At 50.7% G+C, this 23,823-nt stretch overlaps 1 protein-coding gene across 1 annotated transcript in view; it reads left to right on the top strand.

The window, feature by feature from the left end:
• TCERG1L (transcription elongation regulator 1 like) overlaps positions 1-20,548 on the top strand; it is a 218,398-nt gene extending 197,850 nt beyond the window's left edge. Inside the window, exons 10-12 of the mRNA XM_004050284.5 lie at positions 8,646-8,735; positions 14,590-14,708; positions 19,621-20,548. Coding sequence (XP_004050332.5) covers positions 8,646-8,735; positions 14,590-14,708; positions 19,621-19,777 — 366 coding nt within the window. The 3' untranslated portion in view covers positions 19,778-20,548. The remainder of the gene's footprint in view (positions 1-8,645; positions 8,736-14,589; positions 14,709-19,620) is intronic.
• The last annotated feature ends 3,275 nt before the right edge of the window (positions 20,549-23,823 follow it).

Genomic DNA, 23,823 nt, shown 5'->3' with positions numbered 1-23,823 from the left:
CGCCTTTGGGCCCAGGCTCCCGTCCACGCTCACCCACAGTTACCCGTGTCCACCCGGGGCCACCTGGACTCATGGGAACTCTGCCTGTGCTGGCCACTCCCACCTCTAAACGCTAGGGATTGAACACCCCAAGGGCGACCCTCAACCGAGGAGGGACGGGGTCAGTAGGTGAAAACCCTGCTTCCCAGTCCTTGGGTTAGTAGGTGAAAGCCCTGCTTCCCAGTCCTTGGTAAGGTTACCTCTCGGCAAATTTGGGCACCTTCCTCACCCCACGGCCCGCCCTCCATTGCTAGCTCCTCTCCTTCTGTGTGTCCATTCCCAGGACTGCCTGGAATCACCTTCCAGACAAATGCCTGCAGCCGGGCCGTTGCCATATGGTTTCTTTAGGGATCTGAGCGTAAGGCAACGGCCTCATCTTCAAGGATGAGGTGGGAGCCCGGTCATTCCGCCCTGGGCTGCCGCGTTTTTGACAGTCGGGGACTCTGGAGCAGCCACAGCCACAGGCTCCAGGAGTGTTCCCCATCCCTGCGAGCAGGCAAAGTCCAGAGGCCAGGAGAAGAGGGCCGCAGAGTGGGACAGGTTGAAAGGGAAGAATAGCCAGGCAGTTTCTCAAAAATGAAGTCTGTCCACATGCAGCTGGCATCATCATTAGGGCTTGTGGGAGGCACAGTGGGGGCCTGGGGGACAGGGGGAGAAAGTCCTGGGAAGGAGTCCGCTGGGGGTAGGTTGGGGCATCTGGGCTCAGGAGGGGCCAGGTGGGCTGCAGATCCAGACAGGCATCTCCAGGACAGTGTGGGAGTCAGAGCTGGAGAAATAGAGCGGGCAAATCTGGACAGAGCTCGGGGACAGGGGCGTGGCCCAAGTCTTCAGCCCCCGGCCCTGGAAGCAGAGACCCTGGGCTCAGGCCCCAGGGAGATTTTTGAACCCTCTTCATGTGGCCACTGGGGTGCTGTGTGGCCGGACCCATTCCCCCACTCTCAGGGGTCTTGAACTTCTACAGCCCCAGCGGAGGCCTTTGGTCAATTTTCCTGAGACCAGGGGAGGCAGGAAGAAACAGGAGAAATGAAGATGGCAGGAAGGGAGGGAGTGTCCTGACACTGGCCAAGCAGCCTGCAGCCTGCGCTGAGAAGAGAGGTTGGGGGGCAGGGCCCATGACTAGGGACCAAGGGACCTGGAGATGCCTTTCGGCTGCCGGTGTCTTATTTGGCAGCTGCAAGGGCAGGCCGCCCTCAACACCTTGGAGCAGTCTGGCTTGTCTATCTGTCTTCTTGTGTTTTCAACACAACATGAAAAAATATAGTGTTACCTAGGAGCTTTATTCATTATTTACATGAGTGAATTCCACGCGGGCCCCAAGATAACTAATCGCAGCCTGTCCTCTGCCCACGGGGCATGGACAAGGGGAAGGGCAGGCTGTGCGAGGAAATCGTGACCGTATTTCAAAGGTCCAGCTGCAGGGTCATCAAGAGAGAGGGTAATTGTGACAGATTGCTTCCTTCCTTAGGACGTTTGCACTCATAAAAGCCAGAAGGAAAAATCACCTCTAATTTGATTAACACTTCATGCTCCCGGTCTATTATGGCCATTTTAAGGTACAAGGAAGTAAAAGTAAATAAATACATTTTGTTTAACAGTCAAATTTGGTCAAAACATTAGCTTCCAGGACTTTCGCAAAAGTAACCAGGTTTGTGTTTGAGACGGAAGTTCGCCATGTTTGGGGGCCCTGTATGACCCAGCTTTCCTTGAGGGGCAGAGACTGCAGCTGCTGTCCCTGGGACACCCTGAGGACCACAGCAGGGAGCCATGAGGGTGGGTGGGGGCGGACGGTGCAGACAGACAGACACACCTTTCTGCAGATGCACATGAGTGTGCCCAGCTGAGCCCAGCCCCAGCGTCAGGGTCGGAGCGGGCATGGCTCCAGCTTTCCTTGGAGAGGCCGTGGACTGCGCCCCTGATCTGAGGCCCTCTCAAGGCTGGGGCTTTATCCTCCAGTTCAGGACTCGGCAGGTACCATCCTTTTGCTAGCTTTCGCCCTTTTCTCTGGTCATCAGGATCCCTGGCCTTTTCCATGATCCAAGGATTGAAAATTACTTGAAAGAGCCTTTTTTTGGTTTTAGAGATGGAAGGCAGCGTTCTGCTTCTGTCGGAGGTTCCCTGCCAATCCAGACCTGTCCCGTCGTGATAACCTCCGGGAGCCATCACACGCATGGGGCACCTCCAGGACTTTGGCGTCCCACATGTGGCTGAGCCATCCTCGAGCTCTCAGCCACTTTACTTGAATTGAACCCCCTTTTCTCAGGGCTGACGCGTCCACTGGAACAATGCACGATGAGTTTCTCAGTCTCCAGAGAGGCTTTTGGTGAAGCCGGGACTGAAGTTAGATCTAGTTTTCCCTGGCGTTGTTTTATAAATGGTGACCTTTTTCTTCATGCCCAAGGTCTTGGCTGCCTTCCTGGGGCTGAGGTGCCCCGTTTCAGGCAGGAGCTCACCCTGGCCCATCCACAGCAGGAGGCGTGGACAGTGCTGGGCTCGGGCCGTGCTTTGGGGTCTCTTCCCTGCTGAGAGTCTGCTCAAGCTGGTGTGGGTGCTCAGGGAAACCTGGGGCTCCTGGGAGCCGCTCATAGCTCAGCTGGCCAGAGAAGCTGCCCCCTTAATGCTGGGAGGGAGCCGGGGTGAGACCACCAGGGCCACAAGCACTCAGCTGAATCGTGGACTCACCTGAGGCCTCGAGGAGGAGAAGTTTTAGAGGGTGTGAGTTGAGGGAGGTGACACGGCAGGGAGGAGGGTGGTTAGGAGACAGTTGTGTCTGTCTCAGAACCAGATGACCATGGCCAAATGCTTTGCCCGCGTGGTCTGCATCTTGCCACTTGATCTGGAAAACACTTTCAGGTTCTCCAGACCACGTCCTTGTCACTGAGAGGATGTTGAAAACCGCTGTGACAGGGACAGTCCAGTTCCCCTGGCTGTGAAGAAGGTGCAGTTTCCCTTCCTGAACCTCAGACTCCCGGTGCCTGTCCACTCTCCAGCGAGATGCCTGCGGGCTGGGACGGTGCCACACGCGACCTGCAGTCAAGGACACCTGCTGCCAGCCGGCCACTATCTGCAGAGTGATGCTTGGGCGATGTCCATTTTAATGAGGCATCTGCTGAGTTTGGAAACTGCCGCCCTGGCCTGCATCCGCACCACCTCCTCTGCAGCTCCTTCTGGCGCCTGCGTTTCTAACAACCAGCTCTGGCTTCTTCCACTGTGGAAATGGGAGGGAATCGATTGCAACCCAGACACTAATGAGGGAACAGAGGAGCTCCAGCCGGCGTGCCCAGGGAGAGAGGAGAGTCCCACTGCAGGAGGCTGAGAGTGGAAGAAAGGGCACAACTCCAGCCCAGCCCAGGTGACCTCCAGTTCCCACTCTCATGATTCAGACAGGGCGGAGGGACAGTCCTGAAACAGCGATCAGATGAGAATGTGCAGTGAGGGACCCGCAACGCGGTCCTCGGACAGAGTCAAACACTCTCACTCCAGCCGGGGGGACAGAACAAGACCCTGTTGTTCTCCCACTGAGGCGGCTCCAGCGTTCACAGACACAGCCACAGACACAGACACAGCCACGGTCACAGACACGGTCACGGCCACGGTCACAGACACGGACACGGTCACGGTCACAGTCACAGACACAGCCACAGTCACAGACACGGTCACGGTCACAGACACGGCCACGGTCACAGACACGGACACGGTCACGGTCACAGACACGGACACGGTCACAGACATGGCCATGGTCACAGACACAGCCACGGTCACAGACACGGTCACATCATCCACAGGGGGACAGACAACAGGCGTGCTGAGACGGGCACCAGGATCACTGTCACTGTTCGTCAGGGCATGATGTGACGATGTACAGCGGGGTGAGGAAGGGGGTGGATCACAAACTTCTGCAGGAAAGGGTCTGAAGTTTACAGAAGAATTCAGGTCTTTAAGGATCAAGTCACATATAAAATGCCAAAGAATCAAAGAAGTGTTATTAGGCAAGAGGAGAGAGAGAGATCTCTGCTGAGAGAGGAACAGCGTGTCCTGGTCTCGGGGACGTGCTGGGCAGACGGAGTTCTGAGCACCACCCTCCACCCCCCCCCCCACCCCACTGCGCTGTGCTCATCCTGGGTGGTCCTCTCCTTGAGCGTGGACGGGGCCCATGTCACACCCGTGGCGATGTTGCACTGTGTTGTCTAAGACTCTGCCTTAGCCAGGGGGAGATTCTCTCACTGGCTTGAAGAAGCTGCCCCACTTTGGGGGCCCTGGGGCAAGGACCTGCAGGCAGCCGCTCAGAGCCAAGATTGGCTCTTAGCTGGCTGAAGACATGGAAAGCTTCAGCCCTGCAACCACAAGACCTGAATTCTCCCAACATCCAGTGAGCTTGGAAGAGGACCCCAAGCACCAGACAAGAGCAAAGCCCCTGCCGGCACCTCATCTCAGCCCAGTGAGATCTGGGCTGAGGAGCCCATTGCCCCCATGCTGGACTCAGGACCCACACAGCCCATGGAGTGATCCGAGGTGGTGCTTGTGACCCGCTGAGTTTGAAGTCGTTGCTTATGCAGCAATAGAAACTAAGATGTGAAGGAGATTCGCTGGGCACCGGTCAGCCGCCTGTGTGAGGCTGCTGAGACAGAACACCCACGCACACAGCAAATCATCTGAAGTGGGTTTATTCCCCACAGACAGGAAGCAAGGGTGGTAGAAGATGAGGGTGCCTTGTGAACCAGTCCCCCAGGCCCAGGAAAGCTGCAAGGAGGGGACGGAGTCTCATCTACCCTTCGCTGTAACCGAGGGATCCCAGAAAGCAGCCCACAGTGGGTTTTCTACCCTGGGGTCCTGTGAAACGCTGGGCTAAAGCTTGAAGGATGTCTTATTTCTGGGGTGGGGCCCAAACAAAGCCTGGCTGTTCTCAGTCTGTTGCATTCCCAGTGCATTCCAGTCATTCTGGACAGGTACCAGCCAGAAACAGGGAGAGCCGGGTTTGTCCACGGCCACTTAGAGAACAGTCCCACGACACAGACGGACTTAAAAGAGATACGCAGCTTGCTGTCTACTCAGTTGACGGTCTTTCTTCCCCTGGTTGTTCTACAATGTTGGACTTCCTTGGTGGTGGTAGCGGTACTCTGTGTGTGTGTGTGTGTGTGTGTGTGTGTAGGCACACACGTGCATGTGTGTATCAATGTGTGCATCTTTGTGCGTATGTGTGCATTTGTGCAACTATGTACATGTGCATGTGTACATGTGTGCCTGCGTATGTATATCTTAGCGTGTCTTGGGTGTGTTCATGTGTTTGCATGTGTGTGCACCTGCATGTGTACATGCACCTCTGTGGATGTTTGTATGTGTGGTGTGTGTGCTTATGTGTGTGTGTATAGTCACACACACGTGTGCAATCGTGGCCCCATGGAATGTACTCTCTGGGCATCGTAAGTGTTTCACGCAGGCTCGGGAACGACAGGCTTCCCTCAGGAGCAGTTCATAGGACTCCTCGTCCCCATAGCTGTCAGGACCCTTTGGGAGAAGTCCTGCGCCCACCTGGAGGGCAGGGAAAGACCCTGTTTCACACATGGCTGTGCGGCCTTCACTTCAGCCCCCACCTCCATCCCGGGTCCCAGCCACTGTGCTCTCACCCTTCCCTGAACTGTCCCTGACATGACACAGTTGGTTTTATCATTATGAGTTGTAATCATTGTAGAGATGGCTTATCTGACCTTCTATAGAGATTATAAATCCCTTCGGGGGCAAAAACTACAAATCATTCATTGAAAAATTATTTTATTATACTTCTAGAACTCCAACATTTTCTAGAAACTGGTGTCGTTATGCCACACAGGGTCTAATCCTCTCTCCCTGCAGAGCTGGGACCATCGGGCTGTGCACAGGTCCCCGTGAGGTGGGTGTGTGCCATCTGATTGGGCTGAGTGGAGGCTGCCCATAGCTTCTCTAACAGCCCCAGATGCTCCCGGGGGCCGGTGCACTAGTCAAAGCTAAAGGGATCCATTCTGCCTGGAGACCCTCCCAGAGTTGCCACCTCACCCTGAGTCCCAGCAATGGCACTCAGTCGAAGCTAAAGGGATCCATTCTGTCTGGAGACCCTCCCAGAGTCGCCACCTTGCCCTGAGTCCCAGCTATGCTTCACCGGGTTCTCACTCTGTGGAGGAGAATCCTAGCTGGACCCTGGGTCATCCCACCCAATAAAAGAGCTCGTGGGTATTACAGAAAAGGCTTAAATTTGACAGTTAAAGATAGAAATTGCCAGTGAAGAAAATTCATCTGTTATAATATACAAATAAAGCATGTGTTTATTGAAATAGTACCTCTATGAAGAGTATTTTAAGAATGTGAATGGAGTTTTGTTTTTGTAAACTTTCAGTTACCTTCCCCTCCCTGACCCTGCCCAGGTATTCATCTGCCCAGATCCCAGGGTGGCCTTCCTCAAACGCACGCCCCATCTGAATTTTCTTCTCTCCTGTCTCTCAAGACAATGCTCAGTCTCCTAACCACATCTCAGACTGCCCTACACTTCAGCCTCTGTCTCTGCTGCCTCTTCCCTGCACCTTCATGGGCTCTGGCACCCCCAGGCATGTTCAACCTCTTGCAATTCCTACATTCCCCATAGTTCATGACCCAGCCTTTGTCCCCACCACCAGCTGGTCCTGGAATACCCCCCAAGGCTCCTTTGTGAACCCTGAGGAGTATTCATGTTCCAAAGTCACGGCACTCTGGAAGCCACCTCCCTAGGCTGCTGTGGGTCTTTGCTGGGTCCCACTAGTGTCCAGGTCTGTCTCCACCATGGCCCTAGTGCCATCTCAAGAGTCTGTTAGCTCCTAGACCGGCACTACCTTAGACCATGGGCTTCCTTGATTTATTTTCTCAAGATCCTCAATACCCAGCCTGGGGCCCAGGGCACAGTGAATACATAGTCCATGTTTTTAAATGAATGCATTTATGTTCTAAATGGCTTAAACATTCCCTTGCTTTGTCAGCTGAGAGAGTCTAGAAGCAACAACACCTCACTAGCAATGAACACACCAGTGCCCGGATCTTGGTTTCTAACACCATTCTAGGAAAGGAGCCAGGGCTTCTTGGAGAATTGACTGATTCAAGGGCAAAGGCAGGACATGCAGAAGATAAGCCTGGAGCATCTTTAGTAGCAGAAATGAAGGGGATGCCCCAAAAGCCAAGTGATGAGCACCTGTCAGAGGCACACAGGAGCCGGGAACCCACCACGGGAGCTCGCCAAGGCCACCCTCAAAGAAGCTGAGCAGGAAAAGAAGCAAAGTCACACTGGAGTCCAGCCCAAGCATGGGCTGAGTATCCATGAGTCCATAGCAATATAAATAAAAGATTGAGTACATAAGTAATGTGGAGGCATGAACGAGTATTCCCACCCCCCTCCGGAACATTTCCCAGCCACTCATGACTGGAGTCCAGCCCTAGCATGGGCTAAATATCCATGAGTCCATAGCAATATAAATAAAAGATTGAGTACATAAGTAACGTGGAGGCCTGGAGGAGTATGCCCCCCAGGACATTTCCCAGTCACTCATGTAGCTACTTCTCCTCGGAAGTGGAGCACAACCCGTACCCCTAAGTGTGGGCTGTGCATGGCGATGTCCTTCCAGAGAGGACAGCATGGAGAGGGGGACTTCACAGTGAGGAGACCTCAGCCAGCCGACCACGGCCACCACTGTCAGTGAAGAGTCATGTCAGCAGTGTGTGTACCCTTGTTATGACATGATGAGAATGGCATTTACCTGTGTGGTCTTCCTCCCCAAACCCATAACCCCAGGCTATTTACGAGGAAAACCTCAGACAAATCCCAACTGAGGAGTGTCCTGCAATGCACCAGACCAGGGCTCCTCAAACCATCAAGGTCATCAACGGCAAGGGCCATCTGAGACACTGTCACAGCCAAGAGGAGTCCAAGGAGATATGGCAGCCAAATGTGATGAGGTCCTGGGCAGAAATGGAAAATTGGGTAAAACCTAAAGAAATCTGAATAAATGCAGACTATTGTTAGTAATAATGCATCATTGTTAGTGGTGACGAATCTAGCCTACTAAATATGTTAACAACGTGAGAAACTGTGTATGAGTTATGGTAACTTTCTGTAATATTCTTGCAAATTTTTAGTACGTCTAAAACTATTGCAAACAAAATAATTTATTTTTAAAATGACCTACCTAAAAGAGGTTAAACTTTGATTACAAATCAACTAAACGCAGGCTGTTTTCAAGACATTACTCTTTGTTATGGTCTGTAGGGGTTCTGAAAATTTTTATAAATATAATTTCCCCTTTTGAAATGGGGTGTTCCAGAATGCCACGCCTCCACAGGTATAATTGGGGTTTCAGATCGGGGGACACACCCCTGAAAGATACCCAAGAAAGAAATAGTCATGAGTCTAGAAATTAAATTTTCTGATGTTCTAGGTATTGGTTTTCTTGGAGCGTCTGACATGTCTAACACTTATACTGCACCACATCACGGAATCTATTGTACTTTAATGCTGGTTTTTGTTGTTCATTTGTTTTTAACTGTGGATCATTTCAGTGCGGCTTCAGGCTTAGCATTAGACGCTAACAGCAACTCTATTGAATGTCTTTCTTTAGGTATCAGCATTTTCTACCTGGGAGAAAGAATTACACAAAATCGTGTTTGACCCACGCTATCTCCTGCTCAACTCTGAGGAACGAAAGCAGGTAACGGGGTGGGAAGGCACTTTGACTGCAGAGACATGACATGAAAGCGACTGTTGCATCCTGGATCTGGGGAGCTTTTCATTGCTGAATAACAGACACCCATGTTGTAAATTTGGCCAGTGGCTTGCGAGCTTGTGAACAAAAGAGTAAGAGGGACTGAGGAAGGTTATTCTGGTCGTTATTCTTACCTCAGTATTTGGTTATGACCCTGGAAGACAAATACTTTTAAAGATGAACATGTAAATTTTAGGAACATTGACCCTCATTCCAAATGACTATAAATTGTATGTTAAAAATATGAAATACTTAAGGTATTATATAAAGATAGTGAAAGAGGTGGTCTTACATAAGACCTTAAGGTTTTATATGCTTCAAATCTTATATAATATGAAAGTTGTCAGAATCAAAATGAAGTCACTAATGTTAAGAAACCCCTAACAAATAGAATGGAGGAAGGCCATGAAGAGAGGGTTCTCATACTTGTATACCTGATAACTAAAAAGACTCTACAAGAACCACAGTCTTGCACACAAGGCCATCAAAACCTTTTATTTTATTTTATTTCATTTTATTTTAGACAGGATCTGACTCTGTTGCCCAGGCTGGAGTACAGTGGTGCAATCTTGGCTCACTGCAACCTCCACTTTCTGGGATCAAGCCATCCTCCCACCTCAGCCTCCTGAGTAGCTGGGACTACAGGCTCCAGCCACCACGCCTGGCTAATTTTTGTACTTTTTGTAGAGATGTGGTTGCTGTATATTCCCCAGGCTCGTCTTGACCTCCTGGGCTCAAGCAATCGTTCCACCTTGGGCTCCCGAAGTGTTGGGATTACAGGCGTGGGCCACCACACCTGGCTCATCACAACCTTATACACACAAAAAGCACTTCTGCAAGGACACCTGCCCAACAACTGCCTGTCCATCCTCAGACTGGCTTCGTCCTGTTATGGATCTCTGTAGCCAAAGATAATTATTTCAAAACAATGATTTAATCCTCTCATTTATTTTTCCTTAAAAATTATTGTCTTTTTTTTACCTCCCTGAATATTCTTGTCATTTACGATGGCATGTGTATTCCCATTGCAATGCTCTCTTCCCAAATAAGCATCCATTTCATTTCAGAGAGCCTCTTTCTGCTTGTTCTTCAGGTTGACAATAATAGTGATGAAATAGGAGTGGTCCAGAGAACAGTAGCAGCACAGTGAAGGGTGGAGTTCTACAAAACGCCACCCAGAACACACGGAATTGATTAGGGGGGTTCTCCGGGGGCTATTTTAAGGAGAGACTTGCCAGGGCTCTGCCCCGGCTTTTCACAAAGTAGGTCCCTGAGCCAACACTGCTTTCCATATCAAACAGACGAGGGACAGATGGCGTTGGCTCACAAGAGGGGCCTGTTGTTGCTGGGAGAGGGACCGATGGTCTGACGGCATCAGCGGGCACAGCCTGGGTCTGTGTGGCCCGTGGATCACGTCTGAGAAGGGCCCTGAGATAGACTTTGGAAGGTCCGGACTTCCCTGCCCCAGTTAGACTCCATGTGTGCGGTCACGTCTTGCCCTCTCTTTGCCCTTTGAGTTCAGAAATGATGCACGTGGAAGGGGAGCTATCAAGAAGAGCCGCTGAGAACAGAAGAGCCAGAGTTAATTAGGGGAGGAGGGATTCTGTGACCAGGGGCCCCCATGTTGGTGTCCACTGGATTTCTCACACCAGCAGAGTCTGATAAAGCCCCAGACGGAGGGTGTGGGAATTGCCATTTTATTTTCAATTCTGTCCTCTGCTCATAAAATCCCTTTAAGCAAATGCCTGAGATGGTGTCAGTGAAGCAGGAACCCACAGAGTCTCAGTCACATGGACCCGCGTTGCTCGTTGTAACCAGCTCCCGCTCTGTCCTCACTCCCGTTCCCAGCCCTCAACCCACCACTCTGCTCGTTGGAACTGGACCCTCTCCCTGGAGCAGGCTCAGGGGTAGGCCGGGCGGTGTGACGTGTTCCCGGGATTGACTGCCTTGGAATACAGAACTTGAACCTTTCAAGAACTTGGAATTAATAATATTTTATTGTCTTCTAGCTGAGTTTCATTTCCTATAAAGAAATATTTTAAAATATGCGAAATGTGTTATCACAGCCTCAAAATAATGCCACAATAGAGTTAGCTGAGTTTGGGTGTTATATATTTTTTTCCTATAGCAAAGGAAAACCATAGACATTAATAACTGGTCATATTTCACCCTTTTGTTGCAATTTTAAAAATCAAAAATTTCAGCTATGGGCTGGGCACGATGGCTCATGCCTGTAATCCCAGCCCTTTGGGAGGCCGAGGTGGGCGGATCATCTGAGGTCAGGAGTTCCAGACCAGCCTGGACAACATGGCAAAACCCTGTCTTTACTAAAAATGCCAAAAATTAGCCAAGTGTAGTGGTGCTTGCTTGTAATCCCAGTTACTCAGGAGGCTGAGGCAGGAGAATCACTTGAACCAGGGAGGCAGAGGTTGCAGTGAGCCGAGATCATGCCACTGCACTCCAGTCTGGGCAACAAGAGCAAAACTCCATCTCAAAAAAAAAAAAAAAATATCAGCTATGGAAAAGCATGACAAGGAGCCTGTGATTTTATGTGACAGAATCACTGGAGGGCATAGGCAGGAGCCATAAACCGGGCAGTGTCTAAAATCATCAGTACATCTGGGGCGTGTGTGGCGTGTGTGGCATGTGTGCTGTGTGTGGCGTGTGGGTTGTGTGTGGCGTGCGTGGCACGTGCCACGTGTGCCACCACCGACTTGTTTGCTGTTGCCAGTTGTTCTCTCTCTGTGCCATGGATACCTTTTGAGGCCGTTAGTCCCTTTAAAAAACATTGAATAAGTAAGATCATTCTCACCGCAAAAAGAAAATTCCAACTTATGATCAAGCCCCTTCCAAATATTGTCGTTTACATGCTACGGCACATCTCTTAGAACAGCTGGGAACACAGGGGCCCAGTCTGCTTGCTGGATGGACGTGGTTCATGGGCAGGGCAGCGCTGGTCACCTGATGTCTGGGGGACATGGGCATCCCACCCAGGGCTCATCCAAGGGAGCACTGTGAGGCTGGACCTTCCTCAGGCCATCGTCAGAGACAGCAGATGCCAACCCTGATGGAGTTGGGCCTGCCTGGGCTGGTCCTCTGCAAATAGATGAGATGAGAATATAGCTCATGCTAAGTACCCATTGCCTGGGGAAAACCTTTAAACGTCCCTGTGACATCACCCAGAGGAAACTGTGGGCCTGTCCTAACGTCCTGCAACTTGGTCCCAGAAGGTCCAGTGGGAAAGAGGAGGAAGCAGGCCATGCCGTAGCCAGTGCACTGGAGGGTCCAGAGAGCTCTCAGAAGAAGTGCCTGCAACCTCATCAAAGGGGAGCATGGCAGCTCGTATGAGGAATGGGATGGAAAGAAATCATAGCTGGACCCCATCCAAAGACCACAGTCCTATTTAGGAAGAAATTGGGTTAGAAGTGTCAGACATAGAATCTGTACAGGACCTAGTGTCACACAGCGTTTTCATGGGGAAAGCTAAGGCCCCTGGTGTGAAAATCACAGCCCTTCCTCTGCCGGGGGAGCTGCACAGGAGAAGAGGGTGATCCTACACAGAATCAGGGTCGAGGGAGTGTGAATCAGGCCTGTTTCTATGGCAACAAATAGTGTTTTTTTTTTTGTGCTAGAACATACAGCAATGATATAACAGCCAATGGAATCTCTTTTGAAAAGTCATGCTCCACTTTGGATAAAGCTGGTATAATTTGTTAAGGATGAAAAACAAAACCTGCGATGTTAAATTATAGCAGCATAAAATAAAGTAACAGAGCAAAGGGAGAGGAAAGAGAGAAGCATTTGATGAGATGGAGAAATGGTTCTAGGCAGAGAGAGAAGCAGGCATTTCTGAAGAGCCCTGACCCCACAGCCAGCCAGGCTTTCTCTCTAGGTCTAAAATTAATAGAGCAAAACTCTAGCTAATGATGGAGCCACATGCTTTTATTTGGATAATAACCCTGCATTACTTTTTTATTAGTTAAATATAAGATAACTAAGAACTTACATTGCTATTTGCCTTGAAGGTATAAGAAGCCAATTATGTCTTGGCGTGGTGGCTCACACCTGTAATCCCAGCACTTTGGAAGGCTGAGGCGGGTGGATCACCTGAGGTCAGAAGTTCGCAACCAGGCTGGCCAACATGGTGAAACCCTGTCTCTACTAAAAGTACAAAAAAAATTAGCTGGGCGTGGTGGCACACACCTATAGTCCCAGCTACTTGGGAGGCTGAGGCAGGAGACTTGCTTGAACCCAGGAGGCAGAGGTTGCAGTAAGCCAAGATCATGCCATTGCACTCCGGCCTGGGCAATAGAGCAAGACTCTGCCTCAAAAAAAAAAAAAAAAAAAAAAGAAAGAAAAGAAAAAAGAAGCCAATCATATTCTTACTTACATATACATGCACATATTCTCAATTTAAGTCATATTTGTGGATGTTTCATTTTGCTGCTGTATCTTCAGGGGACCAGTGGCATTTTGTATTCATAATCCTGTAAAGGTTTGCCACTGCTGACATGGAATCTGAAACAATAAGACAAAGTGGGAAGAGAGCCGCTCCGGAGAAGGGGCTGAGCAGTGCTGGGGTCGAGGCTTTCACCTGCCCACCCTTGCTTTCTCATCCCCACTCACTTGGCATGAGTGTAGAAGAAGCTGCCTGCTTGGTTCTCGGTCACATTCTAGGATCTGCCTGGCCGTTGGTTGGATTGGTGCACAGTTGCTGTTTATTGGCCTGATAGGATCCTATGTGGACTTTCTCTTGATATTTTTATTATGTTTGCGTAAACACTTATCTTCAGTTTATTTTTAACGTTCTTGAGTTTGGGGTAGCATTAGGAATGAAAGAACTTTGTCCCTCTTTGACTCTGTAGTCTATAAATGACCATTTTTCGCTAGTTAGAACAATGATCTATCTTACCCTGACAGAGAAGAGGTTCTGTGGCCTGTCACAAAGAGATTGCATCTCGTTATGCGGGCTGCCAGGTTCCAGGAGAAGTGCCCTGGGGCCTTGCCCAGAATTGCCTGCCAGCTGATGTGCATGTTCCTCCCATTGAGGAGCAGGGTTTTCCTGTTTGGGGCAGCATTTGAGATGCATTTCTGGTCAGACAGGGGAGTGCCCAGTGCCTGAGGGTCAGGCCTCCTGGCCAGTTGTTTCCACACTGATGACCCAGGCAGCCTGGCATCCTGTGACCTCCTCAGAAGAGACCGCTTATGCACCCTGAGTCCTCCCCAAGGCGCCAGACGCCCAGGTTCACAAGTGGGGATCAGAGATGCAGAATTTACTTTCTTTCCACAAGTTAAGGTCATTTTTGGGAGACTCGAATGTCAATTACGTCACCCTAGGAAGTGACTAGCACAAACTAAGTGCTCTGCTGTGTTCTGGTGCCACTGGCCGTGATGAGACAGTGGGAGGCCGCGCATTACAGATGCTGCTCAGAGGGCACAGTGAGGACCACTGCAGCCTACAGCACGGGTTCCAAACCGCCACTTGGTTCCAGACGCCTGCAGAGAGGGCAGCCAAGTCATTCTCCGGGTTTCTCCAGCAGGGCTGCTTCACGTTTGACCCAGAAATGGCGCCTGCATGTAGAGAAACGCCGGGCCGTGTGGGCACCCAGGTTTAATTATTCAGACCGCTTGGATCCTTGAGAGCTATGCTGAAAGGCTATTGCTCATAACTCCAGCAGCTGTAAACAAGAACAGCTTTTGCCATAGATTCTTGCTGCTTTCTCATGTTGTGCTTGGAATACAAGATTTCATTTCTGATATGCAATTTCATGATGTTTTTCTTCTGTGTCTGTGTTTTAAGATATTTGAACAGTTTGTCAAGACAAGAATAAAAGAAGAATACAAGGAAAAGAAAAGTAAATTGCTGCTTGCCAAAGAAGAATTCAAGAAACTTCTAGAGGAATCTAAAGTGTCTCCCAGGTATGGAGAGAGAAATATACCGGATGATTTCTGGGGCTGGGAACTTACCAATGACAAGAGGACTCTTCAGGTTTGTTTTTGTTAAATCGTGTAACCCAGCCTTCCACAGACACGAAAGTGTGAGCTTTGAAGACCTGCCAGTGAGACCAGCCTGGCTACCCTCTATCATGCTGCCTGTCCCAAGCCTCCAAATGTCCCTCTCATCAGTCCTGAGAAAGTGGGCTATTTGCTAACCAAATGCATCACAACCATTTTATTCCTACCCTGCATGCATTTCAAACGTCAGCAGCCCTGACTGACCCAAATAACCAATCAATACGTGAGCACTCATGAGATGAGGTCTAGTTTCTGATCTAATGATCAAGAAGCAAAAATGCAAAGCTGACTACAAACAACAGCACCATAACCCCTACCACACCCCTTGGTTCCAGATGTCTTCACAGTCGGTCCCAGAGTAAAATGAAGATTTGATACACCAGACAAGTGAACTGAGTTAACTAGGTTGCCAAAACTTACTAAAATAATAAATGAGGCATTATTTCCATGAAATAAGACACACTTACAAGAAAATAGATGTTAGACATTGGAAGAATACATAAGCTTAACTCTTTCTTAAAAATTAGCTTTAATTGACTGATCTTTAAAAAGTAATGAACATGGGCCGGGTGCGGTGGCTCACGCCTGTAATCCCAGCACTTTGGGAGGCCAAGGCAGGCGGACCACGAGGTCAGGAGATCGAGACCATCCTGGCTAACACGGTGAAACCCCATCTCTACTAAAAATACAAAAAATTAGCCGGGCGTGGTGGTGGGTGCCTGTAGTCCCAGCTGCTTGGGAGACTGAGGCAGGAGAACCGCGTAAACCTGGGAGGCGGAGCTTGCAGTGAGCCTTGATCTCACCACTGCACTCCAACCTGGGCGACAGAGTGAGACTCCGTTTCAAAAAATAAAGAAATAAATAAAAAGTAATGAACATGTACTACTTTTAGAACTATAAAACTGTAAGTTTCGTAAGCATAAAAATGGTTAACAATGTATTTTTATTTTAGACTGGAAGATGCAGCATCAGTTTTTTGTTTGTTTGTTTGTTTCCTTTTTTTTTTTTTTGAGACAGACTCTCGCTCTGTCACCCAGGCTGTAGTGCAATGGCACGATCTTGGTTCACTGTAACCTTTGCCTCCGGGGTTCAAGCAATTCTCCCTGCTTCAACCTCCCAAGTAGCTGGGATAACAGGCACCCACTACCATGCACAGCTAATTTTTGTATTTTTAGTAGAGATGGGGTTTCACCATGTTGACCAGGCTGGTCTTGAACTCCTGACCTCAGGTGATCCACCCACTTCGACCTCCCAAAGTGCTTGGATTACAGGCGTGAGACACCATGCCCAGCCAGAATCAGTTTTTTCTTTCTTTTTTTTTTTTTTTTTTTTTTTGAGATGGAGTCGCTCTGTTGCCCAGGCTGGAGTGCAGTGGCGTGATCTCGGCTCACTGCAAGCTCCGCCTCCTGGGTACATGCCAAGTAGCCGGGACTATAGGCGCCCGCCACCACGCCCGGCTAATTTTTGTATTTTTAGTAGAGAAGTACAGACGGGGTTTCACCGTGTTAGCCAGGATGGTCTGGATCTCCTGATCTTGTGATCCACTCACCTTGGCCTCCCAAAGTGCTGGGATTACAGGCATGAGCCACCGCGCCTGGCCCAGCATCGGTTTTTAAATGGACATTAATTGATGCTTTCTATGAAGGCATAGGCCCCCTTTGTTTGACCTGTGATTTGGTTGATCAAGAATTAGGTGACCTAAGTTAGTGCTAGTTACACAATCCTCATAAAACTTCTCTAACTATTCTAAGGACAGGTACTTTCTGAATAGGGAAAAGAATAGCGTAAATTATCTTCATCACAAGTGCTAATGTAGACAAGGAAATGTATGTCCCGTTGCCTGCAACTTGTGATTTTCTATGGTTAAAGCAGTCATGAGAATGCTGGGTTCTAGCCATGGCTTAGCTGTGTCCACCCACCAGGTGGCCATGGGACAGAGGCGGAGGAGGCAAGGGCTCGGGAAAGGTGCTGGAGCCCCTTCTCTGCCTTGGTTCACAGCCTGGCCCTGGCCCATCTTCTCCTGGCCATGGGGTAAGTATTGGACCTTCCTGTGCTTCCGAGCCCTCCTCCAAACGGGAGGATGACCACACACACCTCAGAAAGTGACGAGGAGGATGGCGTGAGGGGCTGTAGGGAGGGACCCCGGCGGTGCCTGGCAGGCAGGAGGAGCTCCGAAAGTGGTAGCTGTCATTACTGCTATTGAGACCATCATTACTGTTAAAGACATCTGGCCAGCATTGTCTATTGATAAACTAGCAGCAATAAGCCACATACTCCCCTTCCCATGAATGCATCATGAAGACAACAGAAAAAATATTCGGAATGCATTGAGCCATTTAAGAAAGATGACATACACACATACACGCACACAGAAGGAAAACGAAGGGTAGAAATTAGAAGGGAGTTAAACTGACTCTTTTTAAAATGAGAGTTAATTGCCTGCTATTTTTTAAAATAAATGTTATTGTATATATTTAAACTATACAACATAATGTTGTAGGGCACATAGAGATAAGATGCTTACTATAATGTAGCAAATTATTTTAAAATTTACACTGGGATATATCGCTTTGATAATTATAAAGCTATTTTTTTTTATTTTAAAAGTAGCTAAGTTTGCAACATTTCAAAAACTTTTTCCAGATCTTCTGTATACTTTTCTGTAGGCATCCTAGTGAAACATGTACAATTCAAATGACCACATGCTGAACAGCCAAGCGTGTCCCCATGCAGGCCATGTGGGCCTCTTAGAAGCAGCCTCCTGAGGCTGTGTAGCCTCCTGCAGCCATACAATCCCATCCTGGTCACCCGTCTCAGCCTTGGTCCTGAGCAGCCTGTGGGAATGGTGGCGATGGGACAGTCCAGAACACTCCTGGACAGCCCCTAGCCCCAGCCCTGCCCACCTCTCAGGAGAGCAGCTACCAGGGACTGGGTCCTAGCCAGGTGGGGTTGGCCACCCGGTGGGGCTGGCCACCCGGTGTTCCTTCCTGAAAGCTGCAGCAGCCGCCTCCTTCATGGCAGGCTGACCCGAGTCCCACTTAGCAGAGGGAAAGCAGAGATCCAGGGCCTGTGAATCAGCTGACCTTTGTAAGTTCACACCACAGCTCGTCAGCATCAGCAGAAAGCCGGTGCTGCCCCTTGGCATGGCTCAGTGGCCACGGAAGCGGGAGGCTCCCTTTCTTTTCAGGGACACTTCTTTTCAGAGAGGCCCAGAATAGGGCCTGTCTAGCAGCTGCCCCTGTCCAGCCCCTGAGAATGTGTAGACGCCTGTCTAGCCAGGGGAGCGTGGAACAAGCCCAGGCAAGTCTGACCGTTTGACTCATCCCCCACAGGTCAGGGGTGGAGTGTGGCTTAGCCAAGGCACACCAAGGTGGTTACATCAGTAAAGGAAGGAAGGGGGAAGGAGGGAGAGAAGGAAGAAAGGAACCAGGAGAAAAGGAGGGGGGGAGAGAAGGAAGGAGGAAGGAAAGGCAGGGGAGAGGGCAGGAAGGAGGGAGGGAGGAAGAGGGAAGCCAGAGAGAAGCGCTTTTCTTGCGAGAGATGTGTAAACAAGCACCCCCACAGACGGAGAGCAGGAAAACGGCAGCGCCTTGGGGAAGGAATGAGACGAATTGTTCAATGACAGAAATGAGCATGAGTCTGCTAATTATTTGTCTTGTCTTCTAACAGCCATGTCGGCATAATCTTGTTGTTTGTATATTTCAGAAGCTATTAAGTTATAGTAATTTAACACAATAATTCCGAGTCTGCAAGGAAGTATAAAATTCTCTGTAAGGAGAAGTGGGAGGGAATAAGAAGAATCCCCCGGACAAAGAATGTCCACATTTTCCATGCACCCCGGAGCACACTGCCCAGGCCAGGCCCTGCCCGACTGTCGCTGGACAAGCGAGTGCATCTGCATAGGCCAGCGGCTCCAGGCCTTGGCCCCTCTACCTCTGTCCCTGTCCCTGGCTTCAAGTTCAAGGCTAAGAGAACAGGAAGTTGCGGGGCCCGGTGCCTGCGAAGGTCAGTTGGTCACGGCAGAGGCGCGTCCTGTTTTGCCCTCTAAGCTGCCGTAGCCTTGAGAACAGCCTTGCTGTTCTAGCCTGGGTCGCTTGCATTTTCTTACGGGGCACCACCTGGCCTGGCAGCTCTGATTTGCTCCATCAGTGTTTGGGGCTCACTACTTGCCAGGCACTGGGCTGGACATTCAGGGCGTTTATTGGAGAACGAAGCAGATAATGTCTCCCCCATTCAAATGTGGGAGTCCAGTTCCACAAGTGAGGTTTAACAAGATCACCACTGTGAAGAGGGCTGTGATGGAGTCACAGTTCTCTGAGCCTCTAGATAGGGCGAGTTTCCCAAAGAAGACGCCCTGGCCTGGTTTCTCATGACGAGCAGCTCTAACTGGGGGAAGAAACAAGGGAAGGGTGTGCCAGGCAGAGGGAACAGTGTAAGAAAGACCGTGGCAGGCAGAGCCTGGTGGCAGCAAGGGAGGGGCGGAGGAGACCTGGCAAGCAAAGCTGTGATGGGGGCGGCTGGGGGAGTGACAGCTGCATGAGACGGCTGAGGAGGCTGGTGGGGGCCGCTCATTTCCGGAGACCACTCAGAGGAGAGACAAGGGGGTCCTGCAAGTGAGGGTGGGTCAGGGCCCTGCAGGACCCGGGTGAGGAGCAGGCACGGCTGGCCAGAGCCGCTCACCCACCGGGTGCCCTGCCACCCACGGCCAGGCCTGGTGGAAGGGCTGGATGCTTGCTCAGGCAGTGCTGCTGCAGGATCTCTGGGGAGGCCAGAGTTGCTCTCTGGAAGGTGTCTCAGGAAACTCTTTCTTTTTCAGGACCACGTTTAAGGAGTTTGCAGAGAAATACGGCCGGGATCAGAGGTTCCGACTTGTTCAAAAAAGAAAGGACCAGGAGCATTTTTTCAACCAATTCATACTTATTCTTAAGAAACGGGACAAGGAAAACAGACTAAGGCTGCGGAAAATGAGATGAGTTTGTGAAAAAATGCAATAAGCCCGGGGGTTGGCCCTGGGCGTGCCAGGGGCGAGGGGGTCACGGTGGAGATGGACACGGGCGTGGGGCGGCCGAGACCTGCACGGCCCAGCGGGCACCGGCGCTGCGGGGTCTTCGTTCTCAGAGGATTACTGTTTCATATTGAAGCTCTCTCTTTTGTACGTTCAGAGTTTGATGCATTTCTAATCACCATGATACGTCGATCCCTTAATTGTTTTAATTATGCAAATTACTTGTAATGTACACAAATTATCAATCCACTGCAGGACTGTGGGGAAGCAGGAACGGGAGCCTCTGTAACAATCTCAAGGCGTTTGTGTCATCACCTAAGACGACTGGCGAAAACTTTTCTGAAAACCTCTGTGAATTACTTCGTTCCTCCAGGATTCCCGCAGTGTTGAGGAATTCCTTACTCTGTCCCTAGGTCTCAGTCTCGTTTCTGAGTAGCAGCAATAGGGTTTTCATCATTCATCATAGTGACAACTGTGAGCATCCCACACCTGGACCGTGGATCACTTACAGGTTTCCAAGGGTGGCCGCGCGTTCCTCCCAGAGGGGCGTCCCGGCCTGGAGCAGGGAGCCGTGCTGGTTGCCACCGGTCCTACTTCAAAAGAATTATTTTGTACAAAATCATCATATTAATATTTGAGTTATTTTTATTGTATGCCCAGAGTTTGCATGAGATTTTTTCTCATCACCTTTGTATAAAAAATTTTTAATTTTTTTTAATCAATAAATATTTTAAACCAGTGTGTGTGTGTGTGACTAAGACATTCCTCATGATCTTAAGCAGCAACATTGTGTTTCAACTAAAGATACCCAGTTTTGAAAGATTCAGGGAGAAAAAAAATCCTGATGATTGCAATAAGGGCCATGAAAATGCCACTCACACAAAATCTCACTTTTCAACATACTTAGTAGTCCTGAGTGGAACCACGTTTGGCAAAACCTTCACTAATTAATTGCATTCCTTAAACTATTAAACATCCATTCATTTATTTCAAGATTTATGAAGTTCTCTGTTCAAATACAATGTCTTTGTCCCCTAGTAAACAGTGACACAGCCTCCTCACCTACTTTCTTCTTAATTAGTTCCCATGAGAACACTTTTTTCCACACTTATTAGGATGTAATTGGGCAAGGTGGGATCCACTCTCCACTGAGATCAGCCCTGGTGCCGACACTGTCGCTGTTAACACCTCACCTTCCGTGTTGGGTGGCCCCTGGGGGTTTCAGGGCCGTCGCTCAGCTCAGGCCATTTTTGACGCGAGCTGCCCTCCTACCTGGCCGTGACCTGTGGAGTTGGAAGGACCTGTGACGGTGCTGTCAGAGCCAGACTCCGGAGGAGCAAGTGCCGATTGTGGATCAGTGAGGGGCTGTCAGGAAAGCGAGACCTCCCTGTGATTTGAACAGAAATCTATTAATGGATCTATTAATGGATGACTACCCCAGGGGACAGGAGTCTGGAGGCTGCTGAGTTCAGATCACTGAATAGCATAGGGATAGCAGGTGACAGCAGCAGCCAGCGCCCCCAGGGCTCCAGAGAGCATCCAAGGAAAAGGCCTCTCCACCAGGGCGGAGGGCTGCACCCCTTTGAAGAAGGCATAGCTGTGGCTTGGTGTAAGGAGACGTGTAATTGAAGTGCTGTGCGATGGGACTTGCTGGAAACCCCACCCTGGGGTGCTGCGGACAGTAAGTGTGTCTCATTAGGAAGACTCTGCCCAGAGCCACCAGGGAGGGATGTCGGGGTGGGGGAAGCTGCAGGCACTGAGTGCTGCTGGCACCTGTTAGGGCGGGGCTGCAGGATTGAAAGGGAGGAGCTTCTGGGCACCCTGTGGGTTTTGCAGGAAGGCAGTGCCCTCTCCTGCCACCCACTGTGATCCATTTGCAAAGCCACTGCTGCTGGCTTCTTGCCCTGGTACAGGCTGACAACCCGAGCACAGAATACCCAGGGACTACAACCTGCGTGGCCCCCGGACTGCTGTCGGATCCACCCTACACGAAACCACAGGTGCACAGCAGCGTTTCACTTAGAGTGGACACAGCATGGGCAAAGCAGGCCCTGACCAGTCCAGGGAGACTCAACTCCTGGTCCCAGCCCCACCCCTGCCCACAGTACTGCCTACTGCTGAGCTCCTGGTCCCAGCCCCGCCCCTGCCCACAGTGCTGCCTCCTGCTGAGCTCCTGGTCCCCTGCTGACAGAGGAGGGAAGGTGCTTGCTAGGACTCCTGGGGGAGCCCCCGGCTCTGCTGGCTCCAGACACCAGTCATGGCCTGGTCCGGAGTGGTACTGATGGCCACTGTGAAGGAGGAGTCTCAGTGAGTGGCCTCTGGCTGTAGAAGCCACCACTTTGTAAACCTTACCCTCCTGTCTGTGAAAGGGGAGCACCAGCTTATGGGCTGGGTTTACTGAGTGTCTACTTCAAGCAAGAGATGAGGAGATCTGGGAATTGTTGGGATGGGTGCAGAGTGCGGTGATCTTCAGGTCCCATGTGCTTGGGAGACCCCCTTCACCAGGCACGCTCTAATAACAGGGGAGAAGACAATGGTCCTGGGCCATCAGCCCGTGTCTTTCCCTCACTACCCTGATTCTTACCCACTGGGCCAACTTCAAAGTGACCACAGGGCAGGGATGCAGTGTCTGCATGGGCTTTAGGAGAATTGCTCAGGGAGGGGGTGGAGCTACTGCCACAAAAGGCCAATGTTCAGTCTCATCGATGGCCCCTTTGCTGGGTTGATCATGTGGAATTGTCTCGTTAATGAGGAAGCAATTTCTTCTCATTCGATTACCTCCCCAGAGGCAGATGTTCCTTCCCGGCCTGAAGCACTTCTACCATGATCACCACCCGATTCCTGCAGGATGGCCTCCATCTCCAGGGCTGCCCGCAGGTTGTCTTGTTGACCGAGGGATGAATTGCAAGTGAAAGCCGTTGCAACAATGAGCTCAGAGCCACCCGACTCAGTGGTGTTCCCATGTGCCCACCCCCACAGCAGCTGCCTTGATAAAGTCTGGAATGACCTGCGATGGCCTGGATGCGGTGCCGCCTGAGGGTCTGGTGCCTGCGGGTTATGGTGCCCGCCTGAGCCCAGCGGCCTGCAAGAGGCTGCATCTCCCCTGGAACCAGGTGCAACAAGGGGAGGTGGGAGTGGCCCCTTCGGTCATTCGACTCAGTAACCTCTTTAGGGAATCTTTATGTCCATCCCCACAGCCCCGAGCTAGTGAGTGTGAACAGCCTGTTGCCCAAGGGCAGAGTTCGCTCACCATCTTGGTTCTGTTCAATTGGAGGCTGTGGCAGCTTCCTGCTATGCAGACCCCTCCTGGCTCTGAAGCAGGAGGTGGAGAAGGTGGCCGCTCTACTGGCTGGGGCGAGTTCTCCCACTTCCACATAATGAGGACTCAGAGAACCATGACTGGACCCTGGGGGATTTGCTGGGCATCTTCAGTACTACTCAATGCTTGGCACTGGTCGGCAGGAAACTCATCAACTCAGAAAGTCAGGAGTGGAGAAGACTTGGAATCCACAGAAAAGCAAGCTTGGCTCACCTGTTACGTGGTTTTGGGTAAAAGGAGCCTGAGACAGAGGTGGAAGCAGTGATTCTTGTCAGAGGGCTCACGGCTGTCTCTGGAAATAAGACCCGAGCAGCTGAGCTTTTCCGTGGATCACGTCTCCCTCTTCCTCTCCCCCGGTTATCTCACTTGGCCCACTGCCCCGGGTCTCTGCTGGGGACCGTGTGGTGTCGCCTCCATGGATTCTCCCACGTTGGGGCTGGGGCCCATCCTCACCAATGCCTGTGAGTGCGCTGCGGGGTGAGGGGCCCGAGCACCATAGTTTCTATTCGTCCCCAAAGATCCTCTCCCAGAGGGTTCTGCCCCGCCCTGTGGCCCCCCAGTCTCCCACGTCGCGGCTCTGGGCCCTCTTCCTTCCTGCTCTTGGCTGGTTCTGTCAATGGGAGGCAGCAGCAGGAAACAGTGGGGCAGGGGGGCGGGGAGAGAGTTTGGGGTGTCAGTTCCCCCTCTCCCCTGCT

Source organism: Gorilla gorilla, chromosome 8 (assembly GCF_029281585.2).
Source record: "Gorilla gorilla gorilla isolate KB3781 chromosome 8, NHGRI_mGorGor1-v2.1_pri, whole genome shotgun sequence".
Lineage (NCBI taxonomy): Eukaryota > Metazoa > Chordata > Mammalia > Primates > Hominidae > Gorilla > Gorilla gorilla.
Note: the sequence above shows the minus strand (reverse complement) of the source record. Positions and strands in the feature narration are given on the sequence as shown.